Here is a 15519-nt window from a genome sequence, read left to right on the forward strand (position 1 = left end):
TGCATGGGAAGCCAGGAAAGACTGCAATCTTAGCTGATTCATAGATTCCAAGGCCAGAAGGGACCACTGTGATCCAGTCTGACCTTTAACTTCTAATATAATACAGATGTGGCATTCAGCTCCATATCAGTAACATATCCAAAAGATAAATTAAACGTATACCCTCTACCCACTTCCCCCTCTCACTACATGCACCATTAGAACTAGTAGCTGCCTTTAGAGCTTGGCTGTGCATCTGCTTTGCAGCTGATTCATATACTTGTCTCCCTTCACTAGCTTTGAAAATGGAGCGTGCACATTGCTTAAATGACTAAGATGATGTGCGTATTATAGATAGTTAGTGCTTTTGCAATTTGGAGGAAAGGGAGCTTGTGGATCCAGGAGATTGAACAGGAGCAAATCCCACCCCATCGTTCTGAGGGCCATCAGTTTCCTTGCTGTCTCATGTATCAAATGGTCCGAGTTCAACTCAGCTTCTTTCTGCAACAACTAAAGATGCCGTAGCCCTTTCTTCCTCCCTTGTTCTGAGAAACAAGAACAAATATTGTGATGCAATTTCACATCTAGTTGTATATAGTAGAGCTTCAGCTGTTAAATTAAAAACCTCTCCGAAGTTGGCTCTACCCTCCACAGAAAAATTTCACAAACTTGTGCTAGTTAAGGATGTTTGTCTAAAATGTCAAGTCTCGTAGAGAAAAGAGGAAATTCCCCTACCTAAACAGTGACTTATTTCTTCACACTAGTGTTGACACGCAGTTACAATAAAAGCTTCTAGATCACATAGTGCATCCTGTGAATTAATACAGTTCTTCCGCTGTAGTAAAACTAAAGATGTGCGTTGGAACAGATTTCACTTTTCTTCTCATTTGCCATTAAGAACAACTACCCTGATGAACTGGTACAGATCACTTCACTGTGATCAAACTGCTCTAGTAAGTTTCCTTAGGCTGAGTAACTCCGAAGGTTATCAAACCAACTGAAAGAACTAAAACTTACAGTGCAGCAGCTTTGGGGACTGCACATGTTAGGATATTAGTGTATGTATCTGAAACTCCTCTAGAAGAACAGTGGTACCTAGTTGTCAAGGGAAAAATTCTTTAACCCTGTTGCAGGCTAAGTATTTGAAGAATCTGAGTATTAACAAAGTAAAACAGTACAAAATAGCATATTGCAAGAGTGAACTGCATTGTTTGGTCTAGATTGGTTCCCTGTATGTAAGCTTGGCACTGATATGGGCATGCCTTCGTTACACTAATGTTCAACTAGTATATTTTTGTAGTGCATTGTTGATTTACCAAGATTATTGTCTTTGGAAAAACACTTGATTAATGCTAGTTTGACACTGCTAGTAGCAAATGACTCAAAAGATTGGAGTGATAAATAACGTGGATAGGGCATTCATACAGAGCAGCATGGATTGCTTGGTAAATCAAGCCCATTAAAACAGTGTTTTAGTACAGCCAAAGCAAGGCCATGCATATAAGAACAAAGAAGGCAGACCATGCCTATAGAATGGGGACTGTATCCTGGATAGCAGTGATTCTGAAAAGACCTCCATAGGAGTCGTAGGAATAAGCAATTCACCATGAGCTCCTGTGCAGTACTGTGGCAAGAAAGGGCTACGGTGATCCTTGAATGTATAAACAGGGGAGTAAGAAGGTGTCTTTACTTGTGTGTATGATGTTGGTGAGACTGATACTGGAATAGTGTGTGCAGTTCTGGTGTTCATATTTTATAAAGAAGGTTGAAAATTAGAGAAGGTGCAGAAAAGAACCAGAAAAATGATTTGGGGGCTGGAGAAAATGCCTCAGTGAGAGACCGAAGGAGCTCAATGTTTAGCTTATCATAAAGAAGATTGAGAAGTGATGTGATTAGTGTACAAGTACCTCCATTGGGAGAAAATACCAGGTACTAAAGGGCCAGCGCAGAAAGATGTAATCCAACCAGTGGCTGGAAGTTAAAGCCAGATAAATTCAAACTAGACTCATATTCCCAGGTCAGAAGGGACCATTGTCATGATCTAGTCTGACCTCCTGTATAACGCAGGCCAGAGAAATTCCCAGAATAATTCCTACAGCAGATCTTTTAGAAAAACATCCAATTTTGAATTAGAAATAAAGCACAAGTTTTAACACTACAGGGTATTAACCATTGGAACAAACTACCAAGGGGGAGTGGTGGATTCTCTGTCTCTTGTCTACAAATAAGGCCAGATGCCTTTCTGGAAGATATGCTTAAGTCAAATGCAAGTTATTGGGCTCAGTACAGGGACAACGGGATGAAGTTCAATGGCCTGTGCTTCAGAGGAGGTCAAGACTGGATGATTTACTGGTCCCTTTGGGCCTGAATCTTTGAATCTCTAAAACTACTTGAGATCAAGTACTTAAGCTTCTCAGGTCACATGTAATTCCAGTTCATATAATAAAGCATTTGTGTTTTACTAATGAGACATACAGAGCCTTTAACTTTTGATTTTCTATTAGCATAGATGGCCCTTGGCACTTTCCTCTTTTTTATAAGTTTGAATGTAATTAACTATATACTTGGATATGAAACTTTCAAACAGGCACGATAAGGGCTGGGATCCTGAAGCTAAGTTCTGTAGGTATGTAACGGCTGTATTTACAACCAGAACTCTTAGAACTTAGTAAGTTTGCAGTGTTTCCATGTTTTCTAGGAAAAGCAGAGAAATCATTAAAAGAACCCTTAAATCTGTTTAAGTGGCATTTATGCACTGTAGTAGCTTCACCTTTTCCATATTTGGGATATGTCTACACAGCCTACGTTAAAGCGTTTTAACGGGGCTGTGTAGTCGCGGCTCTAGTGCTGGGGGAGAGCTCTCCCAGCGCTGTAATAAAACCACCTCTGCGAGGGGAATAGCTCCCAGTGCTTGGAGTGCAGCTCCCAGTGCTGTAGCACAATCTACACTGCCACTTTACAGCGCTGACATTTGCATTGCTGGGGGGGGTGGTTTCATCCCCCCGAGCGAAGAAAGCTTCAGCGCTGTAAGTGGCAGTGTGGACAAGGCCTAACACTCAAGCCTAGAAACTTCTTCAACCTTAGGTCCTCTGGTGGGAAATACTGGGGTCTTTGAATCAGCAGCATGTTGCTGAATGGTTTAAGTTCTCATCTGGCCTCTCTTAAAGTGTTGCTTTACTTGAAAGCGACTAAGTGAAAATGGTACTACTATAGTCAAATCTGTTTCTCGGGTATATTCAGCCATGTGTAATGAACAAAGTGAATAACTAAAAAAAATTAAAATGGACTGCCTCAGTTCTACTAACCATGCAGAATTTAACATAGCTAGGGGCGAGGGACTTGGAACCTCTTTCTCCTTGTGCATCAACATAATTGTTCCATAGATTCATAACTTGTTTAGTAGTTCTCAGTTGTAGCTGACATAAAAGCTACGAAGTTGCATAGTTGCGACTGAGAGCATAATTTCATGACCGTGGGTCTGCACATGTCACAGAGGACCTAATCTAATTTGCACAATGTCTTGCTGGTGGTGATGCACAAGAAGGTAAAACCCTTCTTTGATTTAGATTCTTTGTTGCATTTGCGGGAGGGGAGAAGGAGGCAGGAGAGCTGAACCAGGTCACGTTTCATTTGCAGTGTTAACATCGATGTAAATGGTGTGAGGCTGTGGCAATCTGGAAGTTAAGATCTAAAAGACAGAAGCATCCAGTTACTCAGCCAAACAGCATGCGTCATTCACAGTGCTGAGAAGCACTTGTCAGAATAAACTAGAAAATGTGTGTAAGCAAGTGTAAAGGGCAGTTCTGAAGCTAGTGGTGACAGCAGCCACCTTGCTAAAAATGGTGTCACTTGTGATAGAGTAGGAGACCAATAACAGGTTGTAAATCCCATAAAAACTTCATTAAGCATTTTAGAAGTAATCTACTGAGGCAAGATGGAAACTGGATTATAGTCTCATGCTACCAATGTCTCAGATTACTTCATTTTGAATAAGAGGCAAAATGTGAATAAAAATTTGAACTGTAATATGTCAAGTGCTTATGAAGTGCTACATATTGCTGTGTGATCTGCATACTTTTGAGATACTTGTTAAATATGATCTAGTCCACATTAGAAACAAATACAAAAAAAAATATTTATAAGGTAAGTAAGCATTGTATTACAGACAGAATCCACAAATTTTATTTTATATGCATGGAAAACATAACTTTGCCAATGATTTAATTATGCAAGTAAATTTTATAGCAGGCTCCCAAACCCTAAAATAGGTTTATAATGAAAATGCTACCAGAGCCTTAATTAAAGCAGTGCTTGTGTGTGCCATACCAGTAAAGCTGGAAATGTAACATGCTACAGTACAGAGCTGAATTCTAGCTTTCATTCAATTGTTTTATATACCTCCTCTCAACTGCAGTGCTGCCTGCTGCGGAGTGTCTTAGCCAGACTGAAAGGTTTGGTCAGTCTGAAAGTTTAGAACACAAAGGAGGTAGCTGAGGTGAGATGGGGTTGCCTGGTATGCTTTGTAGAATCATATAGCTATTAATGGAATGTTGCATTGAATGCTTGTCTTTAGACATTTAACTTGTTAGATGCATAAAGAGCAGCAATTAAACACAAAAAATTGCTTTTGATTTATGGTCAAGATTTAACTCTACACATCCAGTTCCCCTCTGTTTGGTATGCATACTGTGATTTAGGAGTGCATATGCTTTATATCCTAGGTGGTGACCTGTTAAGTAGCCTGTTGCAGAGTCCCAGTGCGGCCAAATTATTGAATCAACCGATCCCTATCCTTGATACAGAGAGTGAATATATTTGTTCCCTGGCATTGGAGTGCCTGGCCCACCTCTTCAGCTGGATCCCTCTGTCTGCCAGCATCACTCCTTCACTCCTCACCACCGTATTCCACTTTGCCCGCTTTGGCTGCGACACCCGAGCCAGGAAGATGTCCTCTGTCAATGGCAGCAGCCAGAATTCTGTCTTGGGTCAAGAGCGTGGTAGGCTTGGGATCCTGGCTATGTCTTGCATCAATGAACTTATGTCAAAGAACTGCGTGCCTATGGAGTTTGAGGAGTATTTGCTGCGGATGTTCCAGCAGACATTCTACCTCCTGCAGAAGATTACCAAGGAGAACAATGCCCACACGGTGAAGAGCCGGCTAGAGGAACTAGATGAAAGGTAAAACAAATCAACCAGCTAAGTAACTGTGGTAGGATCTTTTGCTTACTAAAAGACTGTGTATACTGACTTGCTGTCATGCATGGTGTGTTTAATCACCTTTTTTACAAAGCTCTGTGCTTCTGAAGGAGAGCAGGAAGGTAGGTGTGTTCAGGTAAGTTGGTGGCAGGGGGGTTGACTTTGCAAAGTGACTGGTAGTGTAGGTTTGTATTCTTTCCTATCCTCTTCCTCCCCACTCCCCCATTCGTTACTGTTTGACTGCAGGTGTGAGGTGTCACGAGAGCTGAACCTGCCCTTCATTCAGTTGCAGCAGAGCAACAGAAGAGGCACAGTGAGGTAAAGGAATTGCAGTATTCCCTTTCCGGTTCATATCGGCCACCTGTGTGTTTTAAAGTCATGTTTTAAAGGAGTGGGCGGCATGCTCCAGGTCACTCCATGGCTTTGAAGGGAATGAAAACTGGTCAATTTCATACCTTATATTGGGACTTGAGAAGCGTATCTGTTTTTAAAAAAAAAAAAAAAAAATCAGTATTACGGGATTTTGGAAACTTGAGGTTGCTTGGGGTGTTAATACACTAATTCAGTGGTGTCCAAACTTTTTTGATCGCACCCCTATCAGTAAAAAAAAATTGAGCACACAACCCCTTCCGCGCCGGCTCTACCATTTTTGCCCAAACTGCTAAAGCAAAAAAAAAAAGCCACTCGGACTCCTGCCCGAACTGACGAAGCAAAAAAAAAAGCGCTCCTCTTGCGCACCCCACTTTGGAGACCACTGCACAATTAACCAGCCTTATGAAAGGAGCCCCAAAATTGAAGGCTCCTTCATGCATTTGTTAATTATAACTTATATCCATGTAAAGGCAGGATAAGTGGAAGCATCTGGGAGGCTTCTAATTCCTTTTTCACTTCCAGAGGGATACAAAGAAACTTGTTGCCTAATTCAATTACGAATCTTTGACATCTTTCATGAAGAGATGCTTCCACTTGTTTTGACAGGAGGGAAAGTCATGTTGCATAGTTGAACTTCCCATGTGTTGAAATAGTCATTAGTGTGGCATAGCAGACCACTACTGATGTTAGCTTCTCTTACAGCACTGCTGTAGGTTTTAGCTTTGGGAGCTCTCTCCTGATGCTAATGTTGGCAGGATATATTTTCTGATGTTATAATTATGCGAATGTACCCAGATTCACAATTGTAGCCCGTTGCTGTGGATGCATGTTGATAGAAGTAGATAAGTACGGCACTGCACTAGCAAACTTCTACTAAACCTTTGATCTTCTTCCCAGACATGACACCCGAGTTTCAATCAAAAAGTTAATGGGTGTGCACAACAGAGGCACTTTGTAACTTCAACTCAGGTGTAAGTCTTGGTTTAGCAAAAACAGGTCAATGTATAATACAGATGCAGTGCATCTCTTTCTCTCAAATTACCTTCGATCTTTTTCAGCGGGCTTCTTTAGATACATTTTTAACTCTTTTGGAATTTAAATCTAGATTAACAGTGAATTCTAATTATCCATTTTCTTGACTATCCAATTAGCTTCGACATTACCTAGCTTCCTAACATCAGGTGTGCAGTAGCAAAATTGAAATCTCTAATTGCATGTACATTTGGGCATATGGATAGAGAACAGATGATTCCAGGAAAGTGAAGCCAAGTTAGTAATGCTGCAGTGGGAAAGAGTTCTTTCCCTACCCCCACCCACCCTCCAGCAGTGTAACAGACTTCAGTGCACAGGGATTTTTCTCCACAGGCTATGGAAGCTCTGCTAGAGCCCAGTTTGATTTTTACATGTTGCACTCATTTTGTGTTCTTTTGATGTAGCTCATGTTCGGTGATCTTGAGGTCCATAAGTGAATCTCCCTTTTTGTTAATGCTTAATATGATTTGAATCAGGGATGTAACCTAGATATTTTGACTTAACTTTATAGACTTCTCTAGCTTTTTCATGAGTAAAACATTCTCTGGACTGGTTGTCCTACAATCTCTCCCTCCTGTGGATTAAAGAGTCTGCAGTCTGTCACATGGTTTTTTATTTTGTTTTAAGGTTAGCTACACTTTGATTTCCAAGACTTGAGTCAATTCCAAGTTTTCAAGTCAAGCTGTCTTCTCACTTGCCATTTTTAACTTGGCATGGTACTGAACAAAGCTGACATTGTTGCAAAATACCTTATCTTCTACCTTTAAAACCTTGATTGCCTTAAAAGTTCACTCTTATCTGGGACAGGAGTGACGTGGGGTGATGGTTACTAGTTACTTTATTTACCATGGAGTTAGTGCAGTTTTGAGCCTTCTTGATCTTGAACTTGTAAACTAGTACAGAAAATGTTAACCTTAACCATATTTTGCAATTTCCTATTTGTGTGGCCTTTAATTTCAAGTTTCCAGTACCTTTAATGAAATCTGAAGTGTAGTAACTAAGTATAAATGGTAATTCCAAAGCTAACAACTGGCTTAGTGGCTCCTAGAGGCCTACATCCTTATAAAACTTTCAGAAGATCTTGGATTAGATCGTGGCTTAAAGAAAGCACTGAGCTCAGGATAACTGTTTCCCACTAGGTTGCTTTAGTTTTGAAGTATTTGGCCAATGACCAGTACATACTTAGTGGGAGTCCCTCTTGCCAAGAGGACTGGTGCCAAATGAACTATAAATATAATCTTACTACCTCATGCATTCCAGCAATTGTGTGGGTCCACAGTTTCATAGTGACCAGTCTGGGAATGATGCAACTTGCTGTTCCTGTTCAGTATTGACTCTAGTTTGGAGCAAGCTTTGTTCAACTAAAAGGAAATTTTTTTTCTCACAGTGAGGTGTGTTGGACAAATACAGCATTTCCCATCAGCGCAGATATAATAAGGGGCTGTCGTTCCTGAGTGTCTTAGAATTTTGCCACTAAAATTATTTTGGTGTCTTCAGCTGTGTGAGGTTTCTTTTTTAAAAAATTCTTGAAATACTTTTTGATATTTAAGAACTCTAAACCGTCACATCGGTGGGAGAGATCGGCTTTTCAGCAGTGCAGTTATGTAACTACATCAATGGGGTTCTTGGTATTAGAATGTTCACAAAGCATCCTGTGCAGTGATGGCATACAGGTAGTTGGTTTTTTGCAGTCAATACGTAATTAAAATGATATCCTAAACTCTGGTAAAGCTCCATATTGCACAGTGCATGTTCACTCCACAGTAACAGCCCACACTGCAGTTTATAATTTGTTTTAGCAATGCTTTCTTGAAGCTTTAACTACTTATTCTGCCATGAAAGTGTGTCTAAATTTTGGTGGTAGGTTCCTTTTTGGGCCCTTCACTTCATATACTGTAGCATCAGAAAGACACAGTCTTAATTAGGGAACTGACTAATCCTAGATCTGGGGGAAAACTGACAAGGTGTGTTTAAATCAAGACTGCCTCTCTTTGTAAAAGAGATGGTCTAGTTCAATCACAAGCTCTTGGACTTGATGCAGGAATTACTGGGTTATATTTCCCCAGTCCCCGTAGTACTTCCTATTTATCTCCGTGACATGGGTGTTGCTGTTGGTTTGTTTTTAATACCAGAAAATCAATTCCCAATATCTGTGTTTATCCCATTCAACAGTATCTCCCCAAGTGCTACATTCTGTTGACTAACCCCATCCATATCCATTCAGCTATGATGGATCTTGCTGCTAAATATTTGTAGCACTAAGGGGGTTGCTTATCTGAAGGCCTTATTTAATTCATATTGTTTTATCTGAACACTAAAGTTGCTTTTGACTAGACTGTCTTTTCTGCTGTGTTTCAGGTGTTAATGGAATGAAGGGTTGCCCGTCCTGTAGGTAATTGTTGCAGGGCTTTATATTTTAATTGTACTACTGGCTATTAAATGTCATTTTTATTTAATGAAAGGGCTTTGAGTGACTTTTTCACTATTTCAATGAAATTGTTTTTCCCCCATGGCTTCCTTCATGTTTTATCAGTTGTTTTCTCTCCTTTTTCCTCTAGCTACATTGAGAAGTTTACAGATTTTCTGCGTCTCTTTGTGAGCGTCCACCTAAGGAGGATTGAATCATACTCTCAGTTCCCAGTGGTTGAATTTTTGGCTCTTTTGTTCAAATACACCTTTCATCAGGTACAGCACTGACACTGCTTTGATCTTAGTCCATCCTTCTTTTGTATGTCCTAACCATGTATGATATGGGTAAAGGATAGCTTATTTCCCAATAGGTCTGATAGCTCAAAGGCAGCCCACTAAAATTTCAGTTTCATGCCATTTTAGCAACTGAACATGTTATACAGATTTCTACTGGCTTAACACCTCGGGACTTCTTGGAAGCCTTCATGCACTTTCTAATAGCATAACATGCTGGAACTCTTGCTCCTGGCCCCAAATAGTTGAAAAACGATCAGATCTAGTTATCTTGCATGAATGACTTGGCTGGCTTTTATCTTTGTTGCTGTTTTAATTGGGTTTGGAGAAACTTTTTTGAAAAGTCTCTGTATAACCCCCACACATCTATGCTGGGGGATGGCTTTTTTGTCACTTCTGAAACTGTTGTTTTTACAGCTTCTCTCAGGCTTGGTGGGGGATGATTTTTATCCGCCCCCCCCCCCCATCCCATACCATGACCTAGAGTGTCACCTTAAACCTGCTACAAGATTAACTGCTTTCACACCATTCAATTAAACTTACAACCTTATTTGCACTTGTAATTATTCATATGTTGTGACACGGGAGGGAACTGCGAAAAGAAAGATACTTGCCTAGTTCAAGGTCACAGGAGGAGTCAGTCAGAAGCAGGACTAGAGCCTGGGAGGTCTTGGCTCCCAATGCTAAACTCAGACCTCACTCCCCTTTTGACAGTTCAGGCAAGTAGGGTTTTTCCAAGTGACACGGAAATTTCCTCACTAAAGCAAATCTGCATCACTTAATGGAAGTGTCCTTCCATTCTTGAAAGTTTCGCACTAACTCAAATTCTGGCTACATATAATCTATATTTTACTGCAGTTCATGATGTTTAATATGGGGTTTTGTGTATTTCAGCCTACCCATGAAGGTTACTTTTCTTGCTTAGACATTTGGACACTCTTCTTGGACTATCTTACTAGTAAAATTAAAAGTCGTCTAGCAGACAAAGAAGCAGTATTCAACAGGTAAGCAATGCCAGCAACTGTTAACAAAAAAGAGCTTCAAAGATACTGCGTAAAAATAGCTTTGTCTGTGTGGAGCTCATGCTTGCCTGCTGGTTATGCCTGAGTCATCACACTAAGGGCGAGCCTGTCTTGCATTTCCTAATTATTTTACCTGCAGAGGCTATTGTAACAAAATGTAGTTTGGGGTTGATAGGTTCTACGTGCTTGTGCAGTTCAAGACCTGACACTAAAGCAGGGGCAGGCAAACTTTTTGACCTGAGGGCCGCATCGGGTTTCGTAAATTGTATGGAGAGCCGGTTAGGGGAGGGGGTCGTGGCCCGGCCCCCACCTCTTTTATCTGCCTCCTGCCCCATCCAACCCCCCCTGCTCCCTGATCCCTCCCTCCCCCCTGCCGCCCCACCCCCCCCCCCCCTCCTTCCTGACTGTGTCTCTCACTCCCCCTCCCCCCCCGGGCCCCTACCCCCATTCAACCCCCTGCTCCCCCACGACCGCCCCGACCCGTATCCCCGCCCACCACCCTGAATTCCCCTCCCCTCTATCCAACCCTCCCTGCCCCCTTATCACGCTGCCTGGAGCACCGGTGGCTGGCGGCACTACAGCCGCACCGCCCGGCTAGCGCTGGGCCACGCCGCCACCGCGCAGCATAGAGACCGGGTCAGGCCTGGCTCTGCAGCTGCGCTGCCCCGGGAGCTCACAGCCCCGCTGCCCAGAGCATTGCGCCGGCGGCAGAGCGAGTGAGCTGAGGCTGCAGGGGAGGGGGAACAGCGGGGGAGGGGCCGGGGCTAGCCTCCCGGGCCAGGAGCCCGGGGGCTGGGCAGGACGGTCCCGTGGGCCGGATGTACCCCGTGGGCCGTAATTTGCCCACCTCTGCACTAAAGTAAAGAGGCAAGAATTGATACTTCAGAGAATAAAACCATACCCTAGCCTGGCAATGTTGTATTATAGAATACTGGGTTGTCTGAATTGTATGTGTTGATACGTGGATGACATCTTGCTGTGTTGGTTAGGTATCTAACAATAGCATGTTAAACATAATTCCTGGCTTTTGTTGGGACTTTAATATTCACCAGTTTGACTACTAAGAATGCAATATGAATTCTGAAGCTTGGAAATATTGCACTCCGGTGTCTTTATGCAGTGTTGCACTTTAGGAAAAACATTAATTTGTGCACAAAAATAATAAAGCTGTTTAATCAAGCTGCATTTTGTGTATAAACTGTATTTTTGCTTTATGTAATATGACTATAGGGAAGAAAGATGGTCCGCTGGTTAGGGTATTGACTAGGACTTGAGAGCTTTGGGGCCAAGTCCCTGATGTACCACAGACTCCCTATGTGACCCTGGGCAAGTCACTTTGTTCCTCTGTGCCTTAGTTTCCCCATCAGTAAAATGGGGATAATAGCACTTCCTGCCTCATGGGGTGTTGAGGGTTAATATTCTAAAGATTGAGGTGCTTGGATATTACAGCAATGGGAACCATTAAAAGATAGATTAAAAACAGCTCTCACTTGATGCAGCACATGACTGAACATAAGAACGGCCATACTGGGTCAGACCAGTGGTCCATCTAGCCCAGTATTCTGTCTTCCGATAGTGGCCAATGCCAGGTGCTTCTGAGGGAAGGAACAGAACAGTGATCGTCAAGTGATCCATCCCCTTGTCGCCCATTCCCAGCTTCTGGCAAACAAAGGCTTCAGAGCATGGTTTTGCATCCCTGCCCATCCTGGCTAATAGCAATTGATGAACCTATCCTCCATGAACTTATCTAGTTCTTTTTTGAACCCTGTTATAGTCTTCGCCTTCACAACATCCTCTGGCAAAGAGCTCCACAGGTTGACTATGTGTTTGGTGAAGAAATATTTCCTTTTGTTTGTTCTGTATCTGCTGCCTGATAATTTCATTTGGTGACCCCCAGTTCTTGTGTTATGAGAAGGAGTAAATAACGCTTCTTCCTTATTTACTTTGTCCCCACTAGTCATGATTTTATAGACCTCTATCATATCCCCTCTTATTCGTCTTTTTTCCAAGATGAAAAGTCCCAGTTTTATTAATCTCGCCTCATATGGCAGCTGTTCCATACCCTTAATAATTTTTGTTGCCCTTTTCTGTACCTTTTCCAACTCCAATATATCTTGTTTGAGATGGGGTGACCAGATCTGCACACAATATTCAAGATGTGTGCGTACCATGGATTTATATAGAGGCAATGTGATATTTTCTGTCTTATTACCTATCCCTTTCTTAATGATTCCCAACACTCTGTTCACTTTTTTGACTGTTGCTGCACATTGAGTGGATGTTTTCAGAGAATTATCCACAATGACTCCAAGATCTATTTCATGGGTGGCTAATTTAGACCCCATCATTTTATACGTATAATTGGGATTATGTTTTCCAATGTGCATTACTTTGCATTTCTCAACATTGAATTTCATCTTCCATTTTGTTGCCCAGTCACTTACAGCTTTAAGTGCCATGCTCTTCAAAAGTGATCCTGACTCAAAACCTTTATGTGGTCAGACTATTCAGGCAATGAGACTCTGAACATCCGACCCTGAGAGGCATTGTTTCTCAGTTGTATTTTCATTCAAGTGAAAGTTGGGTGGAAGTACAGAAAACACTGAACTTGTCTAAAATGCTTCGTGGTAAGAATGTTACCACCACTGTATTGTGCTGCTGTTGAAGTATGAGGCAGTGAACATCATTCACTATCAAACAGTTGACAGATGTTTGGTGTCCAGATGATTTCTTTTAGTGGGATCCTTGACTTAATATATTTAAGTGAGCCTATAATAAAGTGGCTATTAAAAATGTGATTTTGAAGACTGTTTTCAGATCAGGTTAAAATAAGGTTAAAAATACATGGTATGTTTGTTGAATGACTTAATATACATATGCATGACCATAGAAACCAGAAAAAAACAAAAATTTGTTGATTACAATCTGTGATTATAACATTTCCTAACAAAAAGTCAAAAAGGAGCTCAGTCATATGCCTAGCTTTAAGACACACAGTAGACCAAGAATATAGGTAGTGAATGATAGTTACCATTAATGAATCAGCAAGTTTTATGGTTTATGGATTTTAAAAACAAAGTTACCTGGTGAATGTTTCTCTATTAAGAGAAATGACTTAATAGCGCCATCGGTGTAAGGGAATTGAACCTATAACACAATGCATCAGGTAAGCTAAAGTTAGCAGTTTCTCCTCTTTGTCTGCTTGTCTGCTTATGTTTAAAGCAGATGGTTCAGCCCCTGTTCCATAGATCCCTTTGCTACCACCATCTTGGCAGCTCTGAGCAAGTATCTCCACCAATGTCTTAAAACTAATTAGCATGAGGACAGGGGAGACCTGTATTCAAAGTAGGCAGATTTAAAACTCTCCATTACATGTCGTGGTCTGTGCTGACTACAAGAAGACCCTTCCTTTCCCAGTGAACATGCTAAATATAAATAACTGATGTGTTGCCAAAAAAGACATTCTGACAGGAACAAGTGCAAAACTAGCTAACCCAGCCAGCCCTTGTCTGTTCAGTGCTGGGAGTTGCTTTATTGGATTTTTCAGATGAGTTCAGATGTGAGAACTTGCCAGTCTCAATAAACTGTTCACCAAACTGCACACAATTATGCCGAATTCTCACTGGTTGCTCCTCTTTTCCCACAGTGATCGTGGGCACATGCCTTGCCTAGTTATATATATTCATTTTTAGGAAAATGAATATATATAACTAATTTTTAGGATATAGGAAAAAATCAGAGTAATATTAGCTTCTTTTGTTGAAGAAAGCATTTCTGATTTTCAAAGAAAGATATTCTATGAGCTGCCTAAACTTGTATTGCTCTTTCTGCAAAGGTGCCTGTTTTTAGCTAAAGCTTCTATGGCTATATCAAACATGCAGACTGTTGTAGAAGTGTTTATATGTCTTAATTTGATGATGTAGGTGTGGTTACACCACAGGAATAGCGTGTGAAACTTCCTGTTCCCTGTGGTTTATGAATTTTACATTTAATCCAGTAGTATAACGTACAAATTACCAAATCCAAGTTTACATCATCTTTTCAGTAACACGCCGATAGTATAGCAACCCTTCATTGAAAGCATCTGGCTGCTCAGTTAGGGGCACAACTGATTGGACTGCCCCTTACATTGCACCATGCTCTGATTCTTCTTGTTACTAGTATAGAGAAATTCCTAGCTTTCCAACCTGCTCTTTCCTGGAGAAAGGCATGACCTGGGACATTCTTCAGAGCAGTTGTTTTCTAAAAGGATGGTAGGAAACATTGGGTCTCCAGAGCAACTTGACAGTCCTGTGTCACCACTGGTGGCTGCTGGCTGTGTTCCAGCCCAGGGCTGTTCTGTGTTGATTTTGCAATTTGGCATTACTCATAGTTGATTGTGGGGAAAAAACATTTTTGACTTTTGTATGCTACATTGCAGATATCTTGAGAGTAAATAAAATCTGATGCTGGCTGTAGGGGTGAAAGAATTATCATGACTTTCTTGCACAATAACGGGTCAACTTCAAAACAGCAAAACGAATATGACGTCAGTGGGAGCTACAAGGCACTAAGCACTTAAGAAAATCATGCCACTTATTTAGATGCCTAAAGATAGGCACTTACGTTTTTGAAAATCTTAGCCTAAACCACATGAAGGCACTGGAAGACATAAGTACTCTGGGGATGATCTTCTAGTTTAAACCATTACTACCTGCCCACAATCTTGCTATCTATCTGAACCTTTGCTGTATAGCTAAGACTTGAGGATTGGTTTTCCCACCCCGCCCATTTTACAAGTTGGTCTCTCCCTTGGGCAAAGGTTAATCAGAATAATGTGGTGGTCAGAGCAAGTGGTGTTGCAGTTTTGAAGTTATTTAATTGGTTGCCTATCCATATTATAGGATTTTGATAACTGTGGTTGGCATCTCTGCTTGGCTTTTTAGCAGCAAGAAGCAGAACTTGACCATTGGTTATAACCCATCTTTGCAGGTCTAGGTTGGATATTAGGAAACACTATTTCACTAGGAGGGTGGTGAAGCACTGGAATGGGTTACCTAGGGAGGTGGTGGAATCTCCATCCTTAGAGGTTTTTAAGGCCCAGCTTTACAAAGCCTTGGCTGGGATGATTTAGTTGGAGTTGGTCCTGTTTTGAGCAGGGGGTTGGACTAGATGACCTCCTGAGGTCTCTTCCAACCCTAATCTTCTATGGTTTAAAAGCACTGTCCACTCCTCG

General features: G+C 41.5%; 1 protein-coding gene across 3 annotated transcripts in view; it reads left to right on the forward strand.

Moving 5' to 3' along the window:
* XPO6 (exportin 6) overlaps positions 1 to 15519 on the forward strand; it is a 97021-nt gene that overhangs the window by 47692 nt on the left and 33810 nt on the right. For all 3 annotated transcript variants that reach the window (XM_024215117.2, XM_029913498.1, XM_029913499.1), the window contains exons 7-9: positions 4701 to 5157; positions 9138 to 9264; positions 10177 to 10286. In XM_024215117.2, the coding sequence (XP_024070885.1) occupies positions 4701 to 5157; positions 9138 to 9264; positions 10177 to 10286 (694 nt within the window). The remainder of the gene's footprint in view (positions 1 to 4700; positions 5158 to 9137; positions 9265 to 10176; positions 10287 to 15519) is intronic.

The sequence above is a fragment of the Terrapene carolina genome, unplaced genomic scaffold (genome assembly GCF_002925995.2).
Source record: "Terrapene carolina triunguis isolate 2854851 unplaced genomic scaffold, T_m_triunguis-2.0 Scaffold695, whole genome shotgun sequence".
Classification (NCBI taxonomy): Eukaryota; Metazoa; Chordata; order Testudines; family Emydidae; genus Terrapene; species Terrapene triunguis.